Raw genomic sequence first — 27464 nt, 5'->3', positions numbered from 1 at the left:
TGCCTACGCCATGGCGAAACATGCAGCGGGTTGCACGGAAAATCCCACCCCAAGACTAAGTTTACATCTGAGACAGAATTTAAAGTCCAAATGGTCCTTTGTTTATGATTTCCTTTGCTGAAATTTCTTTTTATATTGCTATAACCAATGAACAATATTCTAAAAGTTGTTGGCCTAGAAATTTGGCAGTGTACATTTTTGGATGCGTCAGTCACAGAGCGCTGGCAGTCTTCACTCAAATAGGAAGGTCTGAAGAGCCTGGGACTTTGGCTCTTTGACCTCGATATCATGTAGAAGGTGCACTAGCCGGAGCTCATAAAAGGGTCCTTGCTTTTGGTTCTAATTTCATTATTTGCATATCACTTCATTAATTTTGACTGTATTTAATTTGTTTCAATGACATTGATAGTAGTTTCCTCGCTTGCATTCTATTGGCTAGATCTGTGGTTCTCAAACCTTTTTGTTTTATGGACCCTTTTTCAAACAGATGAATAATTTATCTATATTATGAATTTCTTGCACATTTCAATTTTTGAGTGTGAGGGGCATCAGTGTCCGGTGAAAGGGGCTGGTATGAAATTTTGCCACAGCTGCCGGATATAGGCAGCATATCGATGTGATTGGTGATGTGAGAACTTTTACCCTCCCCAAGGCCCAGTCCTTCTTGGAGTTGCTTTGAAGATATTATTGCATCTTTTCAGATAAATCCAATCCAATTTCACACATCAAATAGAAAGAGAACAGTGGGGCCTTCATTTCAAAGGGCAGCTACTTACCATAGCCTGCATATGCAATTGCTTGAAATTACAAGAATCGTGTAATGTACAGTTACTTTTTGAGTAGATTATTATTTTCCTTGAATCTACCAAGTATTACAGGGAAGCAATGATGGTTGTGGTTTAGAAGTAGGATGCAGAACCCATGGCTGAAAGGGTGGTAATATTTAGATTTAAAAAAAGGTATCTTGGAAGATGGATATAATGGCCCCGTACTCATTTTTAGACTATTTATGCATAACTGTGGTAAATGGTCTAAAATAATCTTTTCCCTGTGCTCTTTCCTGGGTGACCTACTCAAATGTCTCAGAGGTTTTTTTGCCTATGGCACAATGAGTCTGTCATAATAGAAGGAACTTAGTCATGAAAGAATGTGCGAGGTTCCACAGTGTGCATCCTATACAGAAAATATACAGACTAAGTCCAAATTACCCTGTTAAAAATGACTCGCATTGACCCATCTTCGGTTAATGAGTATATAGCTAGTGATCGAGTGGCACAGGACCTATAGAGAGAAGCTACAAATGCAAACAACAACATCACTATTAACCGCACAAGATCAAAGTTACATTTATAATCTGTTAAATGTGGCACTTGTCTTATTTCTGCTCTACAATTACAACTACCGCTGCTCACTTTGAATATGAGATGGTGTCTCAAATGCTCCAAAACTTGTAGATCCCCATATCTGTGCCTGCAGTACCACCAATAGCTCTAACTTTCCCTGCACAAAGCCAGGGAGATCCCCAAAGTTAATAAATCTTTTAACATATTCTGCACAGTCCAAATGATGCGGTGCATAAAAAGCCATCTTAAACTGGATTAATGATGAAAACCTTTTAAATGCAGCAAGCAGCTAGGATCTGAATACATTAGCTGAGAGTGTCGGGGAGGCAGATATAACCAGAGCTGCTGAAACGGCACCAGAACAGAAGATAATTATATAGCTATGGGAAAGGGGATGGGAGTGGGGAAAGTAGGACTAGTTAATTTGACTTTGCAAAGAGCCAGCACTGACATGATGGGTTGAATGTGCTTTCACTATTCGAAGTTTCTAGGGTAGAATTATCATATCTGGGACTAAGTCCCATGGCAGGGGCAGTGACAGGGAATGCTTCCCAGTGTGGAGGCCAACGGAAAACCACGCCATATCTTCCAGCCCGATCTCATTAATTATGCATCCACGGATTTAGTGCTGTATTCCATGATGGGGTGGGATTGATTGTGCGTGCCCCATCATATATATGGCTCCATTGTTGAAAGGAACCCAGCATCATTGACCCACCACTGAAGAAAGAAGGTGAATCTCCAGGAACAGGCTGAGGCTGGGAGATGGACCTCCTCAATAACACTGAAGCTGGAAGATCCACCTGATGGATGCTCCCACATCTACTGTTGTGATGTTGCTGGGTCCAGAATTGCTGGGGGCCTCCACCCCAAACTCTGGAGACAGCCCCAGGCATTCTTCAGCTAAAATCTGACTTCTACAGGCCATGTTGTTCCAGACTTTTTCTGGACCATCATGTTTTCCCGCTGGTGCCATGGAGAATCAGGCGTGGGTTGTCAGGCACTCACCTGTGTCCTATCAGTGGGATATAAATGAGATTCACGCCAGCCTCCAGCAGGTTTCCCAATCAATCATGGCTGACATAAAACCTATTTTGGGACCTCCTGCCGAATTCCCTCCGACCCTGCTCACCATTGAACCCACTGATGAGGCATGGGAGACTTCAGTCTCACAATACGATGTGATATGATGCTGTTTCTTACAAACCATGGCCGCGATTCTCCTAAAAGTGCTGAATTGGCAGAAAAACTCTTCTAGATCCTGACTGTTTTGTCAGTTCAACTTCTCACCCAAATCTCTGCACTCTGTGCACTGCAGAGGTCACAATCGTGAATATCATTAAAAACCCAGGGGGGTGGGGCCTATTCGTGCCAGAGTTCTGGAACTCTGCGCATGCGTTGTGGTCCCAATCTGCCAGTCTCCCCGTTTGCTGGCCAGCTCGATTGCTGGCCAGCCCGGGACCCCCGCAATGCTGCCCCTCCAGCCCCCCTCCCCACAGCCTGATCGCGGCCCCCACAACAATTCCCAGGCCAGCCCTGACCCTCTCTGCCCCGGAGCGCCCTGATGTCCAGCCTACCCCCTCAGTAGTGGCGATCCCCCCACCCCCCTCACCCTGGCAGACCCTCCCCCGCTGACCCTCCCTCTGGGAGGCAGGCCCCCCCCGACAGACGACCCCGCTCCCAGACCGCCCCAATCGCTGCCCTCCCTCCACCCCAGACCAATCACCATGCAGAGTGGCAGCAGGACTCCCCACCCCCACCAATCATCCCCAGGCCCCGCCCACAATAGGCCTCACCCCTTGGCACTGCCCAATGCCCAGGGGGCACCACCTCCCCGCCGCCCAACCCCCTGGGGGGCCCAGATTGCCTCCCTTCATCCCGGCGGGGTCTCCCACTAGTTCCCCAAATGTGGGGAGCTACTCTAAACCCCGCCAGAATGAAGTACTCCTGGCGGGGTGGGAGATTCAATCGGGATTGGCAAGTTCCCGATAATTAGATTTAAAAGACATTTAAAACATATTTTAAAAAGATTCAAATTACTTACTGCCTTCCTGCTGGTTTCCAGCGTGGTCTGGCCTGTGACTGTTCGCCGGCTCTGGGAGATGCGCATGTGTTCCCAGCGCATGCACAAATCCCGGAACAAGGCCGGTGTCGCGCATCTCCCACCGCGACCCACCAGAAAAGTTGCGGGTCAGGATGGGAGAATCGCGGCTCACGTGTGAAATCAGTTTGTCAACAGGAGATTGGAAATTTCTATTTCTTGTAGGGATGTTTTCATACATTAGCCTAATTCAGTTTGAATTTAATTCTGAACAATATTCCTTCATTTATATCTGTATTTATAGACATAGAAACATAGAAGATAGGAGCAGGAGGAGGCCATTTGGCCCTTCAAGCCTGCTCCGTCATTCAATTCGATCATGGCTTATCGCCCAACTCAATAATCCTGCTTTCTCCCCATAACCTTTGATCCCATTCACCCCAAGTGCTATATCTAGCTGCCTCTTAAATACATTCAATGTTTTGGCATCAACTACTTCCTGTGGTAATGAATTCCACAGGCTCACCATTATTGACCTACAACAGCTTGAATCTGGCAGTAGAAACCAGTTGAACACCGATCAAAGGTAAACATAGGGCAATTGTAGGCAGTCAAATAATTAAGATTCAAATTAAAACACATCTGCTTTTCTTAATATTTCTCAATAAATGGGCATAACCATGAAAGGCTATCGGAGCACCACAGAAATAGAAGTAAAGGGTCTCAGTTGAGCAGCTAAGAGAAGCAATTCAAAGACCTGTTTCTATTTATTCTCCATTTTCCAGTGGATACTTGTATCAGTCTTACTTGGCAGACTTGCTGAGTATTCCCAGTGAGCTCTGCTCTCGTTATAACTAGTACCCTCTATTGGCAGACTCAAGATTATATTATTAGGTTTTGTGTTACATGCATGGTTGATTGTTGGATGTTTAAAAATCAGCTATTTTGTCTGACAATTTATGTTCACCGTACAGATAAAAATACATATTTTCTGTGGATAATATGGTATTAACTATTGCATGTTTCCATTAGTACCCAAATCTACAGATAGCCAAACTCATAAACAGCCGTCCACTGATGCCCAAGGACAGAAAATTCAACAGTTGGAATATGAGGTACAACGCCTTAACCAGGTGCTGGAAAAAATGCAGGCCTCAGTTACAGGAATGAGTGACAATCTGAGGCACAGTGTCCAGGAAGATACCAGCAAACTGTTTGCAACATTACTGAGCAACCTCCAACTGCCTGACAGTGCTCTTGGCTTAGGGACGCCCCATGTTCCGGTCATCCGAGAGAATGGAGACATATTTTATCAACCGGGAATGGGTGAAGTGTTGTCTGAACTCACAGAAGTTAAGCACACATTGAAGACCAAGAGTGATATGCTGGATGAATTACATGGAATGGTTACTGGACATAATGGGCAGTTGAAGACGCTAATGGAAGCAGTTGAAGGACCTGTCTCTACTTATTCTCCATTTGCTAATGGAGACTTATATCAGTCGTATATTGATAGTAAATTTAAAACTCTCAGAGATGAGTTAATCTTCGGCATTGACGTGAAATTTGCAGATCTGAAAAATTCTTGTGAGTATAAGTTAATGTCTCTAAAAGAACAATGCGAACAAAATGAATCTCATTATGAGCATGTAGAAGAATTGCTTCATGAAAAAGAGGCTGAACTGAAAGAGGAGATCCATGACCTCCGAAATCTTCTACAAGAATCACCAAACCATTTCAACTGCTGTGCTCCCATAGGCACTTTAAAACAGCAGCTGAACAGCATGGATCGAAGGGTCTACAGAATTGCTGATGCCAACAGGCTATTGAATGCCCGATTAGATAATGAACTGGAGCGTTTCACTACCCTTAATCTGGAAGATCTTTTTAGGGAGAGGTTAGAAGAAATTGAATCTAGGATAAATGTAACAGAGAAAAACGCTGAAGAACATTGTTTTTATATTGAGTATAGCCTCAGAGGACTCATTGAAACTGAGGTTGATGGGATCAAGGAACTCCTAAAATTGTTAGAAAATAAACATAACAATGATTTTACATTAATTAGTAACATTACTTCTACTGGAGCAATGATCAGTGAACTGGAATCATTACATCAAATTGATCTGAATTCCAGTAATGATCAAATCCATAGCGACATGGATCGTTTTGAGGACAGGTTGCAGAATTTAGAAAATGTGTGTCTGACTGGTTGTGTCTCTGGTACAAAGGAGATGCAGGATATCAAAATGGATTTAGAAACCTGCAAAAACAACAACAAGGGTTTATTATTAAAAACAGAACAAAACTTAGTTCTCTTTAATTCTCTGAATGATACCGTTCATGGAGGACTCAGGAAGATGGAAGAAAATGAAGATTTAGAGATGGTGCAAGGAGAAATCATCTCACTAAAAGTCACCATAAACAATATGGGGCACTCTGTACAAGCACAGTGGGAAGGTCTGAGGAGGAATACTGAAAAACTCTCAACGGTTGAGTCCACTTTAACAAAGAAGCAGCAGGAACTCCTGGGTAAGATTTACCAACTGGAAGAAGCAGACAAAAACCTCAAATCACAATTCCAGGGGATGAATAGCAGTCAGTTAATTGAAATGAAGGAACGATTGGAACAGCTGACAAGTCAGCTTGCTAAAGACATTAATAAGTGTAAACACAGCACACAGGGGATCCAGAGGGAAGTCTCCCATGTTGACAGGAGGGTGGCCCACATTGAGAACGTTTGCAGTAAGCTGGACAATATTTCAGGCAGCCTGCAGAGAATTAAAGATGGTCTGAACAGACATGTCAGCAGTCTTTGGAACTGTGTCCATCAGATAAATGGAACCGTGAAATCACATTCCAAAGAAATGGTTATGTTGAAAAGAGCCGGTCATCGATGTTCAAGCCAAGTTCCCAAAATTATTCCCAAAGCAGAAGATTTAGTTCCACCTCAGCTTATTCCAGGTAGGATTCATTGACTTTGACTGTATTCTGTTTCTCACTAACTTCTTTGAATATCCAAATATTTTGTCCATTAGGCGTTTCATCAACATGCTCACTTACCAAGTATGTAATTAGTACAATATTTATCATGAGTACTGTTAATCAGTATGTGCAACGTTTTGACATTAATGCATTATAGAAAACATTGCGCTTAAGGTGATATACTTAGGCCAGAACGTTCCGGCCGTTCTTCCGGTCCTGCATTCGGTGCACCCCCACCATGGGTTTCCCGGCAGCCATGGGTGCATTCGCTGGAAACACACTTTCCAGGATTGCAGACAGTGCAGGTTTAGTTATTTCTGAAAAGGGGCATGAACACTTGAGCTTTATTTCCTAGAGGAAGCTTGGGCTAGCTCCCTGCATCGCAGATATTAGGTGGGATTATAATACTGCTGCTCAGAGTAAACCAGCCATAAAACACAGCAGCTAATGTCCCACACTGATTCCACAGCCTATGATTTTAACCTGCCCCTGTGAGACATGGAAAACTGCAGGAAGCTGATGGAGTCCTCCTCTACACATGCAAATTTGTTTTGGTTGCAGCCTAACTGAGTGTCTGGCACTGTACCTTGGGCCCTGGTGGGGGCCTCCTGCTGAACAATTTTCTGTAAGAAGTCTCACAACACCAGGTTAAAGCCCAACAGGTTTATTTGGCAGCACTGGCTTTCAGAGCCTCAAGCTCCTTCTTCAGGTGAGTGAGGACTTGTGTTCACAAGCAGGTCATATAAAGACACAAACTCAATTTACCGAGATAACGGTTGGAATGCGAGTCGTGACAGGTAATCAAGACTTAAAGGTACATTTCTCCACTCACATTGTCTGTACCTTTAAGACTTGATTACCTGTAAAGACCCGCATTCCAACCATCATCTTGTAAATTGAGTTTGTGTCTTTATATGTCCTCACTCACCTGAAGAAGGAGCTTGAGGCTCCGAAAGCTAGTGCTGCCAAATAAACCTGTTGGACTTTAACCTGGTGTTATGAGACTTCTTACTGTGCTTACCCCAGTCCAACACCGGCATCTCCACATCATGAACAATTTTCTGACAGGTAGCTGCTGCTTATGTTAATATCAAGTTTTAAGAGAGCCTGGTTTTAAAGCAAAAATTCCGGTTAAAACAGTCAACGAATAGTGAAAAGCTGACAACACTAAGACTAAGGAAGTCGATGGGCAGGATTTTCCTGCTCTTCCTGCTGGCAGGATCTTCTGGTCCCGCCAAAGACATCCCCCGCAGTGGGTTCCCCGACTGCAGGGCAGGCAACCCATACAAAATATCATTGACCTCGGAGGGCCAAGGAAACATGCCGTGGTGGGGAATCCCAGTCAAAGCTTAATATAAAAATAGGAGCAGGAGTAGACCATTCAGCCCTTTGAGCCTGCTCCGCCATTCATTATGATCATGTTTGATCATCCAACTCAGTAATTTGTTCCTGCTTTTCTCCATGTCGTTTGATCCCTTGAGTCCCAAGTGCTATGTTTACGTTTGGCCTCAATTGCTTTCTGTGGTCGTGAATTCCACAGGCTTACCACTCTAGGTGAAGAAATTTCTCCTCATTTCACTTCTAAAAGGTTTACCCTGTATTCTCAGACTGTGAACCCTGGTTCTTGACTCCCCCACTATTGAGAACATTCTTCCTGCACCTACCCTGTCTAGTCCTGTTAGAATTTTATAGGCTTCAATGAGATCCCCTCTTATTCTTCTAAACTCCAGTGAATACAATGCTAACCAACTCAATCTCTCCTATCATATGTCAGTCCTGCCATCCCAGGAATCAGTTTGGTAAACTTTTGCTGCATTCCCTCTCTAGCAAGAACATCCCTCCTCAGATAAGAAATTGCACACAATATTCCAGGTGTGGCCTCACCAAGGGCCTATATAACTGCAGCAAGGCATCCATGCTCCTGTACTTGAATCCTCTCGCTATGAAAGCCAACATACCATTTGCCTTTTTTTAATGCCTGCTGCACCTGCATGCTTACTTTCAGCGACTGGTGTAGTAGAACCCCCAGGTCTCATTGGACATTCCCCTCTCAATCTATAGCCATTCAGATAATAATCTGCCTTCCTGTTTTTGCTACCAAAGTGGATAACCTCACACTTATCCACATTGTACTGCATCTGCTATGCATTTGCCTACTCACTCAACTTGTCCAAATTGCACTGAAGGATCTCTGCATCCTCCTCACAGCTCACCCTTCCATTCAGCTTTGTGTCATCTGAAAATTTGGAGGTACTACATGTAGTTCCCTCATCGAAATCACTTATATTGTGAATAGCTGTGGTCCCAGCACTGATCCCTGCAGTACTCCACTGGTCCTGGTCTGCCACTTGTAAAAATATTTGTTTATTCCTACTCTTTGTTTCCTGTCTGCCAACCTGTTTTCTATCCATCTCAATATACTACCCCCAATCCCACACACTTTAATTTTACACTCTTACACTCAATTTTAATCTCTTAAGTGTGACCTTGTCAAAAGTCTTCTGAAAATCCAAATAAACCACATCCACTGAATCCCCCTCATCAAGTCTAGCAGTCACATCTCGAAGAATTCCAGTACATTTGTCAAGCATGATTCTCCTTTCATAAATCCATGCCGATCCTGCCACTGTTTTCCAAGTGCTCTGCTATTAAATCTTTTATAATAGTCTCTAGCATTTTCCCCATTAGTGACGTCAGGTCTTTAATTCCCTGTTTTCTCTCTACCTCCCTTTTTAAATAATGGGGTTTTATTAGCAAGCCTCCAATCTGTAGGAACTCTCTAGAAGCTTGGAAGGTGACCACCAACGCATCCAATATTTCCAGAGCCACTTCCTTAGGTACTCTGGGATATAGATTATCAGGTTCTGGGGACTTATCAGCCTTCAATCCCATTAAATTCCCCAAAATGATTTCCCTACTAATTCTGACCTTCAGTTCCCCTCTCTCACCAAACCCTGTGTTCTCCAACATTTCTAGTATGTTATTTGTGTCCTCCTTTGTGAAGACAGAACTGAAGTATGTATTTAGTTGGTCAGCCATTTGTTTGTTCCCTATTATAAATTTCCCTGTTTCTCACGAAAAGGGCCTACATTTGTCTTCACCAATCTTTTTCTCTTTGCATACCTATAGAAGATTTTACAGTCAATTTTTATGTTCCCCACAAGCTTACTCTCATACTCTATTTTCTCCTTTTTAATCAGTCCCTTTTTCCTCCTTTGCTGAATTCTGATCTGAGGCTTTGGATCAACTGGACATTGTATAAGGTGCTGGTGAGGCCACACCTGGAGTACTGTGTACTGTTTTGGTTTCCTTACTTGAGAAAGGATATACTGGCATTGAAGGGGGTGCAGAGGAGATTCACTAGGTTGATTCTGGAGTTGAGAGGGTTGGCTTATGAGGAGAGACTGAGTAGACTGGGGCTATACTCATTGGAATTCGGAAGAATGAGGGGAGATCTTATAGAAACATATAAGATTCTGAAGGGAATAGATAAGATAGCAGCAGGGAAGTTGTTTCCACTGGCAGGTGAAACTAGAACTAGAATGAGGGGGCATGGCCTCAAAATAAGGGGGAGCAGATTTAGGACTGAGTTGAGGAGGAATTTCTTCACCCAAAGGGTTGTGAATCTGTGGAATTCCCTGCCCAGTGAAGTACATTGAATGTTTTTAAAGCAAGGATAGATAAATTTTTGAACAGTAAAGGAATTAAAGGTTACGGTGAGCAGGCGGGTAAGTGGAGCTGAGTCCACAAAAAGATCTCTTATTGAGTGGCGGAGCAGGCTCGAGGGGCCAAATGGCCTAGTCCTGTTCCTAGTATGTTCTTATGCTCTTACGTACAGTGTAAAACTCGAAAGGCTCTGTTGAGCAATAGAAAGCAAAAAGTCAAGTCACAAAACCTCCAGGAAGATATCCAAACCACTGGTTTTGGGTAGGAGTATGATACAGTGGATTCAGCTGAGAGCTTGGTGTTAAAATTGCCCGGGCCTGATTGCCACCTCGGTTAAGATTGGGGCTATGGAGTTTTAATGTCTGTACGTCCCCGCTTCTGATCTTGTGATGGAGGCAAGGTTATTATTGAAGCAGCTAAAGATGGTTGGCCATAAGGCACTGTCCTGAGGAACACTTGGTGTTGGATGATTTGCCTCCAACAACCAGAGCAGACTGCTTGTCTGACATCTACTTTTTAACTTCTACGAGTTAACCACTGAAAAGGTCAAAGCCATCAATTTTAGTCACTGCTTCAATTCCCTCACCAATGACTCTAGCTCTTCCCCTGCCGGTCAGAGGCTGATTCAGATGGTTCATAGTCTTTGAAGTTGCATTTCTGACTGAACCCATATCCTCTCCATCACAAAGACCACCTACTTGTGCTTCTGTAACAGCTCAATTCCACCTCAACCTCAATCAGTTTGCTGCTAAAACCCTCAATTTTGCCTTGTTGAACACAAAATGATTATTTTCAATCTTTCCTTGTTAGTCTCCCAATAATCACTGCTGCACACTCTCCAATTTATCCAAACCTCTGTCCCCTGTATCATATTCACTAACAAGGCTCATTTGCCCATCACCTCATCCTTGCTTGTGCACTTTGCTTCCCGAATCCCCAAAGCCTCAAATTTAAAATGCTTGATCCTGTCTTTAAACCCCTCCATTGACTCTTCCAGCCTATCTCTGTAATCTCCTCCAGCCCTTCAACTGCCCCGACTCTAACTTTGGCCTTATGTGCATCCTGCATCCCAACTTCCCACTCTTGGCAGCCATGGATTCAGCCTAGGTCCCACCCTAAACCCTCTCACTCCCCAATTCTTTTATCTTCAGTCTTTTCTCTTTTTGGATCCTTATAATCAACTTCATCGACTTTTGACTATCCTGCTAATCTCATCACCATTGGCACCATGCCTGTAAAACACTGGGACATTTTTAACTTTAAGTGAGCTATTTAAATGCACTGTGATAGTGGATTTAATACTATAGTAGTACAAGTGTTGCAGTAATAATGATATAAAAAGCCTGCACATAATTAGGTTCATGTATTATCCTATACTTTCTTTGTCACTAAAGGGTTCTGAACATTTTTATGCTCAAATTACACCTGGATGCCAGTGTTCCTGAAATGGAAAATCTAGGCTGCTTGGTTGAGTGGAAACAGGGCTTATTAATGCTTCAAAGTCTGTTTCCGCATTCAGTTCACTTAAAATCTGTTTTTAATGCTTCCATAGCCACTTTAGGATTTTCAATATCCATAATTTTCTGTTTAGATTTTTAAACTTTTTCTAAGTTCCTAATAATCTTCTAGTCTAAACTTTTCAATCAATGTGCTGTTAGTTAATGTTTCTTTACTTTTAGATCTTTACTATAATTTGGAATAATTAGAACTTTGTGGTTTCCTTGCTCAAGAATTTAAACACTCAACCATCATTCAGTCGATCAAGTTTTGGCTGATTGACTTTGGCTAGAATTCCTATTCTTAATTACCATGCAGTGACCCCTGTTAAGATTGTATGTGTGCGGATGTTGAAGGAGGATAGAAATAAGCTTCATTATGTTCTGCATCTGTAATCTCTTACACCCTTCAGTAACCAAAGAGCCTTCCAGCAGCTGTTGACCATACTCAGTCCTGAGACCTGAGACATCTGTAAGCTCTCTGTATAATCGATAATCTACAGTGAATTAAGTCATTCTGACTACTTCAAAAATATACATACTTCATTGGTTGGACAGTGCACTGGGATGTCCAGTAGTTGTGAAAGGTGCTGCATAAATGCTTGTCTTACTTTATGACTGGGTACACTGTGAGTGGCTCCAGTGAGGGGATATTACTTAGAGACATGACTTTCATTACTACCCAATGGTACCTGCTAGAAACAATGTGTGTCTTGATGTTAGAGGAGGCAATGACTTGGTGTTATTATCACTAGATATTAATCCAGAAACTCAGTTAATGTTCTGGGGGCACAGATTCGAATCCTGCCTCAGCAGATGGTGGAATTTGAATTCAATAAAAAAAAATCTGGAATTAATATCCTACTGATGACCATGAAACCATTGTCGATTGTCAGAAAAACTCATCTGGTTCACTAATGTCCTTTAGGGAAGGAAATCTGCCGTTCTTACCTGGTCTGGCCTACATGTGACTCCAGATCCACAGCAATGTGGTTGGCTCTGAAATGCCCTCCAAGGGTAACTAGGGATGGGCAGTAAATGCTGGCCAGCCAATGGTGCCCATGTCCCACGACTGAATAAAAAGGATGAGCACAAGATTGTAGTCAATGCCTCCCTCTCACAGTGAAATATTCTGAACACACTTACTTGATAGCTTCTGGAGGAAAGCTGACACCTCTGGAACCATATTAAAGAGATCTTTAGAGGGCCGAATTGATGGGAAGGGCCAGGAGAAGACTACTACACCTTTGAAGTGCTTCAAACATTACTGATTATATGGAAAAGCCAAATTGCCCACAATTGTGAACATGAAAAGTAGAGTGTTGGTTTGCTGAACAGGATTTCCGAACCCATTTGTCCTTTTTTTGTTTGAAAGCTGCTTTTGTTTTCACATTCAAAAAGTGAAATATCACTCAGTTGCTATTGATATCTTTTGTACCTGGAGTCGTTTGGAATGGATTTAGATAAACTCCTATTACTAGACAACAGATATTATTAGGTCATTTTTAGGTCATTTATAGCCAAATAGACTCAAAAGTCATTAAATATGTTCTTCTGCTGATTGGTAATTTAGAGTCACAAAGGAATTTATCACTTGGTGAAAATTGTTGTTGTTTACTTGCAGTATTTTAACTTTACGGTTATCACATAAGTTGGTCAAGTTGACTACTGATCAGAAGATATCTATAACTACATACTCAATTCTGCTTCATCCTGAACCCCGTTCACACCTGTGAGAAAGGAGTTTCATTTGAAAACAAGAGTTAGCAGATTATGGTGACAGCCCAACAGTTTTTTTCGGATTTTCGTTTCCCCCTTTAAAGTACCAAATATGGCAGCATCATGGAATCATAGGGTTGGATTATATGCTGTCGTGGGGATGAGTTGGCAGGCAGGCAGATGGTGCAAAATTGGGCACAATGCCCTGGGTGCTGTTCCCAGCACCTACTTGCCCACTCCCAGCCCAGCTGCAATTTTACACATGGCATGGACGGTCTCAGGTGGCCTGTCTGCCCATGACTCTTCCCATCCCCACCACAATGTTTCTGTGTTGGGTGGAGGCGCATGCCGAGTGTAAAACTCAGCAGGTTTCATTGTGCAGACTAAGGGAGGATGCAAGTAAGGTGTGGCCAATCCCTTCTATGGGCTGCTGGGCTTAGCTGGGGTCCCACCACAAAGTCTTAAGCCCCTTTATCCACTCCCTCCCCCCACTCCCCAAACCACAGTATTCTCCCTTCCTGCCTAATCTTCCACCCCAGTCGATCTTGTTTTGGGATTGGCTGCAGTCCCAGGAGTGGCCAATGTCCCAATGTTGCTTCTGAGACAGAGAGCTGCTGGCCTTTTGATTGGCCGGCAGTTCTCAGAGGCAGAATTTCCTCTCCAGATGGGGGCAGATGTTTCACTCTAAGCCAATGAAGAGCCTCTGGCCAAGCCATTAGAGTGGGAGGGGCTCTCTCCCAACATTTGCAGTGGGGTCATGTGGATCCTGCGAAATCCAGCCCATAGAACCTCATAATGGTACAGCACAGAAGGAGGCCTTTCAAACTATTGAGTGTTTACTGACTCTTTGGGGGAATAATCCAGTTCATCCCTCTTTGCATTCTTCTTGGCAATATTTTTTTCTCAACTATATTTATCCAGTTTCATTCTGAAAGCTACAATTGAACTGATAGCGGGGGATTCTTCATGTCAGCTTGCTGCTGGTGAAAATAAAATGGGCCGGAAAATAGGGCTTTGGGTAAAAAACAAGGCCAAAGCCTTCTTGATTCTTTCGCCCTGCCGGCCCCGATCAGGTTCCTGCCCATAGCGGGTGGCAACCTGATAATTATGCAAACCCATTAATTTCAATACGGCAAGAGGGTTTGATGGCCCATTCATCGGCCCTCCTCCGCCATTCATTTGCCTCTCCAGGGGGAAATGCACAGGGTGTGCTTTGGTACTGGTAATGACCAGCATGTATTGATGTGCCGGATCCTGAGGGTCCGGGGAGCACCACCAACCCCTCAGCAAAGAAGGGTATCCTCGCCCCCACCACCCAAGTAACAGATCAGCCCCACCCACACCATGTAGGCATGAAGGTGAGCCGACCCTCCAGTTTTCCCACTGGTGTGGGCAATTGTTCTGATTCAGGAGAATCACGACCATAATCACTAGTATCAGCATTCTTAATTCTAACCACCTGTTGCTAAAACAAAAAATCCTCATGTCATCCCGGGCTCTTTTAATATTTAAAAACACGGCGTTAAACGTGTTAGTGTAATCATCTCCTGACAAAATGTACCCGGAGAGTCAGGACAAAACACCAGTGGAGAACTCTGGAAGGAAGTTAATAGCAGGTGCTCTTGTAAAAGCAGGCATTGAAGATGGTGGGAATTTTGGGAGTGGTGAGACACAAGCCTCATGCGATTATGCTGCATGGAATTCATTACTTACATCATCCAAACATCTGTTGGAATTAATAAATCATGACCATTTTGTAGCCCAGACAGTACAATGCCTCCTTCCCAACCAGATGGTTGTGCATTAAAGTCTCAATGATGCTGGAATAACATGGAACACGTTTTTTCCAAATCTTTTTAGTTTGTGAGTGCAACACCCCATGAGGTAAAGGCTACATTTAGCCATTAATACAATTATCTTATTCAGCATGAGCGTACTTCCCCAATGTTCAATGTGTGAAGGAGTGATTTGTGTTGCATCTCTCTGAGAGAGAGGAAAGAATAAGAGGGCAAAGTGATGAAACATCAAAAAGTATTTTATACATCTATTCGCAACTACGTAAGAACTCCTTTCAAAGACCCTTAAGCAATCTGCTTATGGCTACAGTTGTTTATATAAATGTGATTTATATAAATGATCTGGAAGAAGGAGTAACTGGGGTGATCAGTAAGTTTGCGGACGACACAAAACTGGCAGGACTTGCAGATAGTGAGGAACATTGTCAGAGGCTACAGAAGGATATAGATAGGCTGGAAATTTGGGCAAGGAAATGGCAGATGGAGTTCAATCCTGATAAATGCGAAGTGATGCATTTTGGTGGGAATAATGTAGGGAGGAGCTACACGATAAATGGAAGAACCATAAAGGGTGTAGAGACGCAGAGGGACCTGGGTGTGCAAGTCCACAGATCTTTGAAGGTGACGTCACAGGTGGAGAAGGTGGTGAAGAAGGCATATGGCATGCTTGCCTTTATAGGACGGGGCATAGAGTATAAAAGTTGGGGTCTGATGTTGCAGATGTATAGAACGTTGGTTCGGCCGCATTTGGAATACTGCGTCCAGTTCTGGTCGCCACACTACCAGAAGGACGTGGAGGCTTTGGAGAGAGTACAGAGGAGGTTTACCAGGATGTTGCCTGGTATGGAGGGGCTTGGTTATGAGGAGAGATTGGGGAAACTGGGGTTGTTCTCCTTGGAAAGACGGAGGATGAGGGGAGACTTAATAGAGGTGTATAAAATTATGAAAGGCATAGATAGGGTGAACGGTGGGAAGCTTTTCCCCGGGTCGGTGGTGACGTTCACGAGGGGTCATAGGTTCAAGGTGAAGGGGGGGAGGATTAACACAGATATCAGAAGGACATATTTCACACAGAGGGTCGTGGGGGCCTGGAATGTGTTGCCGGGCAAGGTGGTGGAGGCGGACACACTGGGAACGTTTAAGACTTATCTAGACAGCTATATGAACGGAGTGGGAATGGAGGGATACAAAAGAGTGGTCTAGTTTGGACCAGGGAGCGGCGCGGGCTAATTGTTCCTGGTTTCTCGTTTCAAGCCTTCATTCTACGATCATATCATAGAAACCCTACAGTGCAGAAGGAGGCCATTCGGCCCATCGAGTCTGCACCGACCACAATCCCACCCAGGTCCTACCCCCACATATTTACCCGCTAATCCCTCTAACCTACGCATCCCAGGACTCTAAGGGGCAATTTATAACCTGGCCAATCAACCTAACCTGCACACCTTTGGACTGTGGGAGGAAACCGGAGCACCCGGAGGAAACCCACGCAGACACGAGGAGAATGTGCAAACTCCACACAGACAGTGACCCGAGCCGGGAATCGAACCCGGGACCCTGGAGCTGTGAAGCAGCAGTGCTAACCACTGTGCTACCGTGCCGCCCCATCTTGCTGGTGCCAGTACAGAGTGCCGCCCCATCTTGCTGGTGCCAGTACAGAGTGAGACTGCGGATAGTTGGGAACCTGTCTCGGGGGCAGGGAATTCATATGGTGTTCGTGGAAGTGGAAATGACTAGGGTTGGGAAGCATTTTCCGATCGGGGCCATTGTGATCTCCTGGACTCGTTTCGATCGCCTCAGGGGGTCGGAGAGGAATTTCCCAGATTTTTTTTTTTCCCCCATATTGGCCCTGGGGTTTTTCACTCTGGGTTTTCGCCTCTCCCTGGAGATCACATGGTCTGGAATGGGGGGGTGGGGGTAAGTTAATAGGTTGTAATGAACAAAGCATCATAGCTGTGAGGGACAGCTCGGTGGATAGGATATTGGTATGTAGATAGGCTGGAAAATTGGGCGGGGATCCTGGATTCAGGATTCAATCCTGGACCGGGGAGCGGCGCGGGCTTGGAGGGCCGAAGGGCCTGTTCCTGTGCTGTATTGTTCTTTGTTCTTTGTTTGGATATTATTCAATCCCAATATTGACAGCAACGCTCTCCACTCCTTTAAGTGTGTCTATATCTTACATGTAATACCATTAGCACAGGACAAGTTACTCCTTTCAAACATCTGATCCCAATTACCTCAGAATCCCTTATTATACTTCATACAAGTTCCTTGAGATGAGCTTTCTTTTAATAAGATCTGAGCCACAGCTGCTCACGCCACGCTTACAGCAGAGGAAGGGGATGTTAACTGTAAACTCAATGTTCACAACTTTGTTGTCAGACACACATATGTTAGAACAAGCTAAACCTCATTTGCAACAGCTGTTAAGATACTAATAATGGGTTCCAATGTTTGAATTTTTAGGTCAGTATTTACAACACGAACGTAAGGAGGGTTCATCTCAATGTAGTCTCATCAGCAGCTTCGATATTGTCATGTTAAAGGTCAGGTGTAGCCGGTGAGGTTCGTATTGGCTTGCATCAGGCACTTTCTGCGCTAAAGTTCAGGTGTAGCCAGTGAGGTTCATGCCACCTCGAGTCAGGGATTTTCTGCGCTAAAGGTCGATGAGGTTCAAGATAAGTACAGTTTCTAATGTGTTCAGTTTTCAGATACTCGATCTGTATTGTTAAATTTCTCTACAATAATTCCTGTATTCTATTTGGGCTTTTCAACTGAGAGTTTGAAAACTCAATTTGGCAGTACTTAACTTCGAATATTACCTCACACCAGCAATGTTACTTGACTATTTAAAATTGAAGCCATTTTTTGCTAGTTTGTTGGGGAATCCCTATTCATTGTAAGAATGCTGCATCTGAACAAGGAATGAGTTTACAAATCTGTGTTAGATTGAGGCGAAAGGGCACAGTCTGTCTGCAGGTTCTGGCTCCAGCAGCTTTGCACAGCTAGCTGGGTTTCTAAACTTAACTACAGTATTAAGTCTATGGTTTCTTTGAAGTAATTCATTCACTGGCAACTAATAGTACATTTGGTAATGCAGCTGTGGCTGTTGATATAGGCTGGATTATGGCCAGTTTGATCCAACGACAATGTTTATTAGTTTTTGACCCTAGGCTAGTTACTTCAAATTATTCCCAATTGTTTTTGTCACCCACCCCCACTGTATCTAATAGCTTGGAATTGACATTTTTCCCACGCTAAGAGTCTTGTATGATGTACTGAATCTTCTGAAACAGAAAATATCATCCTCCCTCCCCATTTTCTCTCAGTTGAATGTTCAGGCGACTCCCCATTGTGGCCTCCTTCTCTAATGAAATGTAACTCTGTGACTCACTCCAGCTTTTAGTGTAGCACTTTAACAATAATTAATATTTGGTTAGTGTGAAATGCACGTATACCGTAAAGTCAGGCACCTATATCTCCCTCTCTAATACAATACTTCATCTGCTAACCCAGCCAGATACTGAGAGAATTCATACACAATACTAATTGTAACTCCTCAGTCCCTGTCCATGGGGCAAGAACGGCACAGCACTCTGGCTTGAGCTGATAAATGGCAGGTAACATTTGTGTCACACAAGTGCCAGGCAGTGACCATCTCCAACGCCAGTGAACCTAACCATCTCCCCTTGAAATTCAATGGCGTTACGATTGCTGAATTCTCACCATTGACATATCGGGGAATACCATTGACCAGAAACTGAACGGGAGTGGCCATATAAATATTGCGGCTACAATAGCAGCGCAAAGGTTAGGAATTCTGCAGCAAGTAACTCACCTCCTGAATCCCCATAGCTAGTCCACCATATACAAGTCACAAGTCAGGACTGTGATGAAACACTCTCCCCTTGCCTGGATGGGTGCAGCTCCAACAACATTCAAGAAGCTTGGCACCCTCCAGGGAAAAGCAGCCCGCTTGATCAGCACTCCATCGACCCTCTTAAACATCGATTCCCTCCATCAATATTGCTGTGGCAATAGTGTGTATCATTTACAAGATGCACTGAAACAACTCACCTAGTCTCCTTTAACAGCATGTTCCAAACCTGTGACCTTTACCACATTTGTTTATTCATTCATGGGATTTGGGCGTCACTGGCTGGCCAGCATTTATTGCCCATCCCTAGTTACCCAAGAGCAGTTGAGAGTCAACCATTGCTGTGGCTCTGGAGTCACATGTAGGCCAGACAAGATGAGGATGGCAGGTTTCCTTCCCTAAATGACATTAGAGATCAAGATGGATTTTTCCAACAATCATGGTCATCAGTAGATTCTTAGTCCCAGATTTTTATTGAATTCAAATTCTGCTGTAGTGGGATTCAAACACAGGTCCCCAGAACTTGAGCTGAGTTTCTGGATTAATAATCAAGCGATAATACCACTAGGTCATCGCCTCCTCTAGAAGGACGTAGAAGGACAAAGGCAGCAGATGCATGGAAATACCACCACCTACAAGTTCCCCTCTAAGTCGTGCACCATCCTGACTTGGAAATAAATCACTGTTCTTTCACTGTCACTGGGTCAAAATTCTGGAACTCCCTTACAACACTGTGGGTATACCTACAACACATGGCCTGCAGGGATTCAAGAAGGTGGACATCTTCTCCAGGGCAATTAGAAATGGGCAACAAATGCAGGCCTTGCAAACAGTGCCCACATCCCATGAAAAAAATGATGCAATCTGTAAAATAGGGCTGGAGTTGTGGCATTTACATTAACCACCACTAATTGACAGTGTTGTAATGTATATAAGGCTAGAGTACAATGAACACCTCCCTGTGAAATGTTTACATGTTCCTGTGGAGGCAGCAGGACAGCAACAACTGGAACTTGAGCATAATTGTGAGTACATACTGCCTTTGGTTTCTGCTGGGAGACAGGCCGTATCAATCCTTTAGCCAAAATTCACTGTCTGCCTGGATAAAATAATGGAACAAATGTTAAATGGTGTACTTGGGATTGTTAGTGTCTCACATCGAAGTGTATCACATTGTATAGTGTACCACATCGTAGTGTATCACATTGTATAGTGTAACACATTGTATAATGTATGACATTGTAGTGTATCACATTGTCGTGTACCACATTGTAGTGTATCACATTGTCGTGTACCACATTGTAGTGTATCACATTGTCGTGTACCACATTGTAGTGTATCACATTGTCGTGTACCACATTGTAGTGTATCACATTGTCGTGTACCACATTGTAGTGTATCACATTGTAGTGTACCACATTGTAGTGTATCACATTGTAGTGTACCACATTGTAGTGTATCACATTGTAGTGTATCACATTGTATAGTGTAACACATTGTATAATGTATGACATTGTAGTGTATCACATTGTCGTGTACCACATTGTAGTGTATCACATTGTCGTGTACCACATTGTAGTGTATCACATTGTCGTGTACCACATTGTAGTGTATCACATTGTCGTGTACCACATTGTAGTGTATCACATTGTAGTGTACCACATTGTAGTGTATCACATTGTAGTGTACCACATTGTAGTGTATCACATTGTAGTGTATCACATTGTATAGTGTAACACATTGTATAATGTATGACATTGTAGTGTATCACATTGTCGTGTACCACATTGTAGTGTATCACATTGTCGTGTACCACATTGTAGTGTATCACATTGTCGTGTACCACATTGTAGTGTATCACATTGTCGTGTACCACATTGTAGTGTATCACATTGTAGTGTAACACATTGTATAATGTATGACATTGTAGTGTATCACATTGTCGTGTACCACATTGTATAGTGTACCACACTGTAGTGCATCACATTGTATAGTGTATCACATTGTATGGTGTAGCACATTGCATGGTGTACCACATTGTAGTGTATCATATTGTAGTGTATCACATTGTAGTGTATCACATTGTCGTGTACCACATTGTAGTGTACCACATTGTAGTGTATCACATTGTCGTGTACCACATTGTATAGTGTACCACATGGTAGTGTACCACATTGTATAGTGTACCACACTGTAGTGCATCACATTGTATAGTGTATCACATTGTATGGTGTAGCACATTGCATGGTGTACCACATTGTAGTGTATCATATTGTAGCATACCACATTGTAGTGTACCACATTGTATAGTGTATCACATTGTATGGTGTACCACATTGTATGGTGTACCACATTGTATGATGTACCACATTGTAGTGTATCACATTGTAGTGTATCACATTGTAGTGTACCACGTTGTATAGTGTACCACATTGTAGTGTACCACATTGTAGTGTACCACATTGTAGTGTACCACATTGTATGGTATACCACATTGTAGTGTACCACGTTGTAGTGAATCACATGTCGTAGTTTTTTTCACTTCTCGGCCTAATAAGACATGCTGAATTTATGTGAAATATGATATTTTGTTGTGAATTAGCCAATGCCAATGAAATTCCGCATGGTGGGATTACAATCCTCAATCGAATTCATTAAGTATTAATCAACAATTAAACTTACTAGTATAATTTTTAATGAACTAATCTGCATTGATTGATTGAAAGCACCTATTCTAGATGTTTGAATGTCTTAGTTTCAGACAAAATTTCTCTTAGTGAGATGAAAACCAATTTTAGTGTCATTTAAATTCCGATTAACTTTTTATTCTGATGGTACTGATTCAAACTGCTGCACAATCCCATTTATGTTGGCTGCCCTTGGCAACTACACAAAGAGAAATTCTTCACTTATGAGACTCTGTGTATCGGCTGTTGGACTATGGAGGACCTCATTGTTAGGCACATTTCTGATTTGTCATCAGGCTATTTGGCTGTGGAGGTCATCATAGCCAATCCTGTTGTCATCCAACACTTTTCAGCCCCGGATGAGATTGAGTGTCTCAGCATAGACCAGGAAGAAATCTTTGAACCTTGCTGGTCTGCATGGCTCATTTTCGTGTTGGGCAGTATTTACCAGTGGAGAGGTAAACATTTCAAACGCAAGCAGTGAAAGGCATCATTTTGCCAAGATGAGACATGTGAAGTAATAGGAGATTCTGTTTCTTTTAATCAGTGGAAAGAGGTCAAGCGGGACCTCCAGGCCCACCCAAACTACCAAGATTTCCACCCATCGCAGGGACGAGCTATGGTGTCATTAAGGAGGTAGGTTATGCAGGCCCACCAGGATCAATGGATACAGTGAATGCTAATAACGGTCGTGAAACAAAAGAACAACAAACTACACCACCTCCGAATGAAGAAACGAAAGCTTCCGGTGAGTACAGTTGTTGTAATATACTGTAATTTTCTCTCTGTACATAAATATGGCATCGTAATTATGCAGGATGAACTTTCTTCATTGCCTTGCTAGTTTACTGTTAGATACACTGCTATTTTTAAAGTTTCAGTCACAGTAAATTGTTTGTTGAGCAGTTGCACTCTTTCAATGTTGTGCATCTGAATGGTGCCTTTATAGTTCAGAACTGTCACTGGGAGCAAGTCTAACTTCAGCGTCATGCAGAAATTGGACAATGCTAGTGTCTCCAGTGATATCATGCCATTTCTGCAACTGGTTTAATCAAAGATACAGTACTGGCTGCCAACCTTTCCACAACATCTGGAAATGATTGCAACCAGAAACTTTAAAGTGGTGATCTCCACTTTTAAACCAGAGTTCTTTTTGTACTGCTGATGCTCTGAAAGTTATTGCACAATATAAATGGCTAATTTCCATTCGTACGGGGAGCTGACACACACGCGCACTATTTGAAGTGATTCTATACAGCATAAACTATCCTTAACTGAATAAGAGGAATGGATTTTCCTGATAGGAAAGGCAGCATTTCGAGACTTGTTTGATGAATTGTCAAATGTTTTGATGGAGTTGTCATGTTTTATGATTTCGGGCTCTGTCATAATGATGTAAAAATAATGAATACCCTTTGTTAACCCACATTAGTGGCTTGCCGCTTGACCTAAAACTCATTTCTGAACTCTTTTCTCTTGTGTCCCATTCCGACAGAGTGCCGCTTGCTTTCACAGCTCTCTCTGTTTCTATTTAAAGCCTGATTCCATTGTCAATCTTTAGTTAAGCAGAGTCTGTTCTCCCAAGCAGAATCCACTGGCCTGACTTAACATTTGACCTCTGCTCAGTTCAACTGAAGCGAGTTGATGCAGCAGCAATTAGTGTGAATGATCAATGGAATGTCAAACTATCTCCCATTGTATCTGGCATGCTGGTTCAGGTGACCCCTCTGAAATCCAATTTAATTGTGCTTACTTTGTTGTCTTGTGAATTTAACTCATTGAGATCCAAGTGTAATGAATTAGTAACTATTGTAGCATACATTACACAAGACTGCCCCATGGTGACATTGTCAGAAAGCCATAAATGTGATGGAGGATTACATCGTTTTCTGGCTCATTAGCACTGACTGGCCTTTCTTGTCTATAACTATGTTGTAATGGTATCAACCTTGGCTCAGCGGAGACACCCACCTCTAAGTTAAGAGGTTCTGGGTTTCACGCTGTCCTCCAGAGACTTAAACATAAAATCTTGGCTCACTCCTCAAGGCAACACTGAGGGAGTGTTGCAGTGTTGGAGGTTTTTAGCTGAGAACTGATGCTCCATTTGCCAGTTGGATGTAAAAGATTTCAGGCACTATTTGGAGAAAATCAAACTTCTCTGGATAATATTCCTCCCTCAACCAATACTGCTAACAATATCAACTGGTCATTTATCTCATTGTTTAGTTAGGGTACCAGAGCAAAAACCCCAAAGTATGTTGTGAACCCCGACTAGACCCCGACAGTTTTTTTCTAAATCTTGACATTAGTGTGAGGAGAAAGTATTTCACTCCAGCTGTGATTCAGTTGACACACTAGGAAGCTTTTATTCAAACGAACTTTATTTAGCAATATAGTTTAGCTTTAACAAATAAATTAGTTTAACTTTTACCAATTGAAATACTTAAACATGACAAGTTACAGTTCTTAACTGCTAACCTATCTCTATTAGTTTCAGTTCAAACAATATTCCTCTTGCAGACTTAAACACCTCTTCAAAATCAATTAGCGACACACAGGTGTACGTGCTTGTATTTGTTAACAATCCTGGAACCTTTGGAACACCTCTGGAGTGAGAGAGAGACAGACAGAGAGACAGCTATCTTCTCACAGCCCCAAACAGCAGCCTCCAGAGAGAGAGAGAGACAGACACTTGCTGGTTCTTTTACAACCTGGCAGAAACTGACTATTTTAAAATCAGAGAGAACTATGTGTTTTCCCTGCAAGTTTAGTTCCACTTGTTTGCATGACTCTGTCTCTGTCAATCGACCTAATCAAAACACTACTCTGAAACCCTAGGGAAAAACCAAAATAAACAAAAATGCATTAACATTAAAACAACACATCCCTAGCTAAAATCAATCATTAGCCTGCATCCTCAGCATGGGAGCTGGCTGGTTCTGCAGACAAATCGGCGCTGTGTAAAACAGTTGAATTTTAAACAAACCCCTCACAAGATACATGGTATAAATACGTTTCTTAAAGGCACAATTTCATCTCTTTGCTGAGCCCAAATTGATTGTCCTGGTTCCCTCCATTACAGTAAGAGTTTTAACAACACCAGGTTCAAACTATAAGAGTTAAAACTCTTACTGTGTTTACCCCAGTCCAACGCCAGCATCTCCACATCATCCCTCCATTACAACAATGATTACATTTCAAAAGGACTTCATTGGCTGTGAAGCACTTCGTGGCAGTTGAGGATGCAAAAAGCACTATATAAATGCACGTTTGTTCTTCCTTTCTATCCTGTGACTTCCCCTATTCTGAGCTGTATGTTCACTCACTCAAGAGCTCCATCTGCTGGAATTCTGTACTGCATTTTAGTGTATCAATCGATGATACAAAAGCTGACAGCTAAAGTTTCCTGCAATGCCTCAGGAAACATACGCCTCTGAGTAAACTGCCACCCATCATTTCTCATGTTTATGCAAACAAAAAATAAAATTGTTCCCTTGGATTGGAAATCTGCAAATGTAACCTCACTATTTAAGAAGGGTAGGAGAGATAAATTTTAAAATGATAGACCTATTAGTCTAATACTAATCGTGGAGAAATTGTTAGAATTTGTTAATAGGGACAGAGTGGCTGAGAATTTGGATAAATATGAGTTGATCAGAGAAAGCCAGCATTGTTTTGTAAAGGGTAAGTTCTGCATGATGAATACAGTTCATCAAGTGACACAGTGGTTAACACTGCTGCCTCACAGCGCCAGGGACCCAGGTTCGATTCCCGGCTTGGGTCACTGTCTGTGCGGAGTCTGCGTTCTCCCCGTGTCTGCGTGGGTTTCCTCTGGGTGTTCCGGTTTCCTCCCACAGTCCAAAGATGTGCAAGTTAGGTGAATTGGCCATGTTAAGTTCTCCCTCAGTGTACTTGAACAGGTGCTAGAGTGTGGCAACTAGGGGATTTTCACAGTAACTTCATTGCAGTGTTAATGTAAGCTTACTTGTGCCTAATAAATAAACTTTAGCTGAATTTTGTGAGGGGGTAACTAATGTGGATGGTTAGAAAGTGTTTGTTGATGTTATTTATATGGACTTTCAGAAGGCATTCGGCAAGCTTCCACAGGTCAAAGAGTTAGCAAAAATGAGAGCACATAGAATTGGAAGCAACCTATTGGATAGGGCATTAACTAAAGGTGGGAAACAGGGTAGGGATATGGTGCGCATTTCCCGTGATATTCCCTAAGGAGCTGTACTGAGGCTTTTCACTATATATTTATATTTTGTTTTATATTTTGTATATTTCCACTTGCATGAAGGAGCAGAATATCTAAGTTCACTGACAACATGAAGTTAGGTAGTGCAGTAAATGGTCCAGATTGGAGCAGAAAGTTGCAAATGCAGATTGATAGATTAAATGAGTGAACAGAAATGTGGCAGATGGAGAACAGTGTGGCAAAGTGTGAGATCATCCACTTCGAACACTAGATAGAGAGTCAGAAATATGAGAAGCTAGGAACTGGAGGAGCAAAGGCACCTAGGGGTCTAAATAGTGAAATCACAAAATGTTAGTGGACAGATGCAAAAATAATCAACACCAACATAAATTTGTGTTAAATGACACCTTAAACATGGTAAAATACACAAAAGTGCTTCACAAGAGCATTATTTATTATCAGTAAAAAGTCTAATGGCGCGTTAGCCTTTATTTCAAGAGGTCTGGAATACAAAGTGTGGAAGTAATGTAACAGCTGTACAGAGCTTCATCTGGAACAATTACATTCAGTTCTGGGTATTGCACCTCAGGAAGGATTTGATTTGATTTGATTTATTATTGTCACATGTATCAGTATAGAGTGAAAAGCATTATTTCTTGCGCGCTATGCAGACAAAGCATACCATTCATAGAGAAGGTAACGAGAGAGTGCAGAACGTAGTGTTACAGTCATAGATAGGGTGTAGAGAAAGATCAACTTAGTGCGAGGTAGGTCCATTCAAAAGTCTGACAGCAGCAGGGAAGAAGCTGTTCTTGAGTCGGTTGGTACGTGATCTCAGACTTTTGTTCCTTTTTCCCGACGGAAGAAGGTGGAAGACAGGATGTCCGGGTTACGTGGGGTAGTTGGCCTTGGCCAAGATGGGTTGGCACGGTGGCACAGTGGTTAGCACTGCTGCCTCACAGCGCTAGGGACCTGGGTTCGATTCCTGGCTTGGGTCACTTTCTGTATGGAGTTTGCACATTCTCCCCGTGTCTGTGTGGGTTTCCTCCGGGTGCTTTGGCTTCCTCCCACAGCCCAAAGATGTGCTGGTTAGGTTTTCTGGGTCATACTAAATTCTCCCTCAGTGTATCCGAACAGGAGCCGGAATGTGGCGACTAGGGGATTTTCACAGTAACTTCATTACAGTGTGAATGTCAGCCTACTTGTGACACTAATAAATAAACTTTACTTTACTTTAGATGCAGTCCAGATTCACCAGAATGATCCTGGAGCTAAAAGGGTTAAATGGTCAGGGCTGCTTGCATAGATTGGGCTTCTATTTTCTTAAGTATAGGGATTAAGGGATGATCTAATTGAGATGTTTAAATTGATTAAATGGTTTGATAGGCTAGACGGCGAGAAACAATTTCCTCTGAGGGGAGAGTCCAGAACTAAGAGGGCAAAATTAGAACTAGGCCTTTCAGGGGCGATGTCGGAAATAATTTCTTCACAAAAAAGATAGTGGGAATCTGGAACTCTCTCCCAAAAAGCTGTTGTGTTGAAGTTAGACTAAATGGAAATTTCGAAAGTGAGGCTGGTAAATCTTTGTTCGGCAAGGGGTTATGGGTTACAAAATGAAAGCAGGTAGATGGAGCTAAGATACAGATCAGCTGTGATCCA

The 27464-nt window shown here is 42.8% G+C and overlaps 1 protein-coding gene across 2 annotated transcripts in view; it reads left to right on the top strand.

The window, feature by feature from the left end:
• Window positions 1-27464, top strand: part of LOC144495720 (EMILIN-2-like) — a 54440-nt gene that overhangs the window by 11477 nt on the left and 15499 nt on the right. For both annotated transcript variants that reach the window (XM_078216070.1, XM_078216071.1), the window contains exons 4-5: window positions 4417-6345; window positions 22155-22355. In XM_078216070.1, the coding sequence (XP_078072196.1) occupies window positions 4417-6345; window positions 22155-22355 (2130 nt within the window). The remainder of the gene's footprint in view (window positions 1-4416; window positions 6346-22154; window positions 22356-27464) is intronic.

The sequence above is a fragment of the Mustelus asterias genome, chromosome 7 (genome assembly GCF_964213995.1).
Source record: "Mustelus asterias chromosome 7, sMusAst1.hap1.1, whole genome shotgun sequence".
Taxonomy (NCBI): domain Eukaryota; kingdom Metazoa; phylum Chordata; class Chondrichthyes; order Carcharhiniformes; family Triakidae; genus Mustelus; species Mustelus asterias.
Note: the sequence above shows the minus strand (reverse complement) of the source record. Positions and strands in the feature narration are given on the sequence as shown.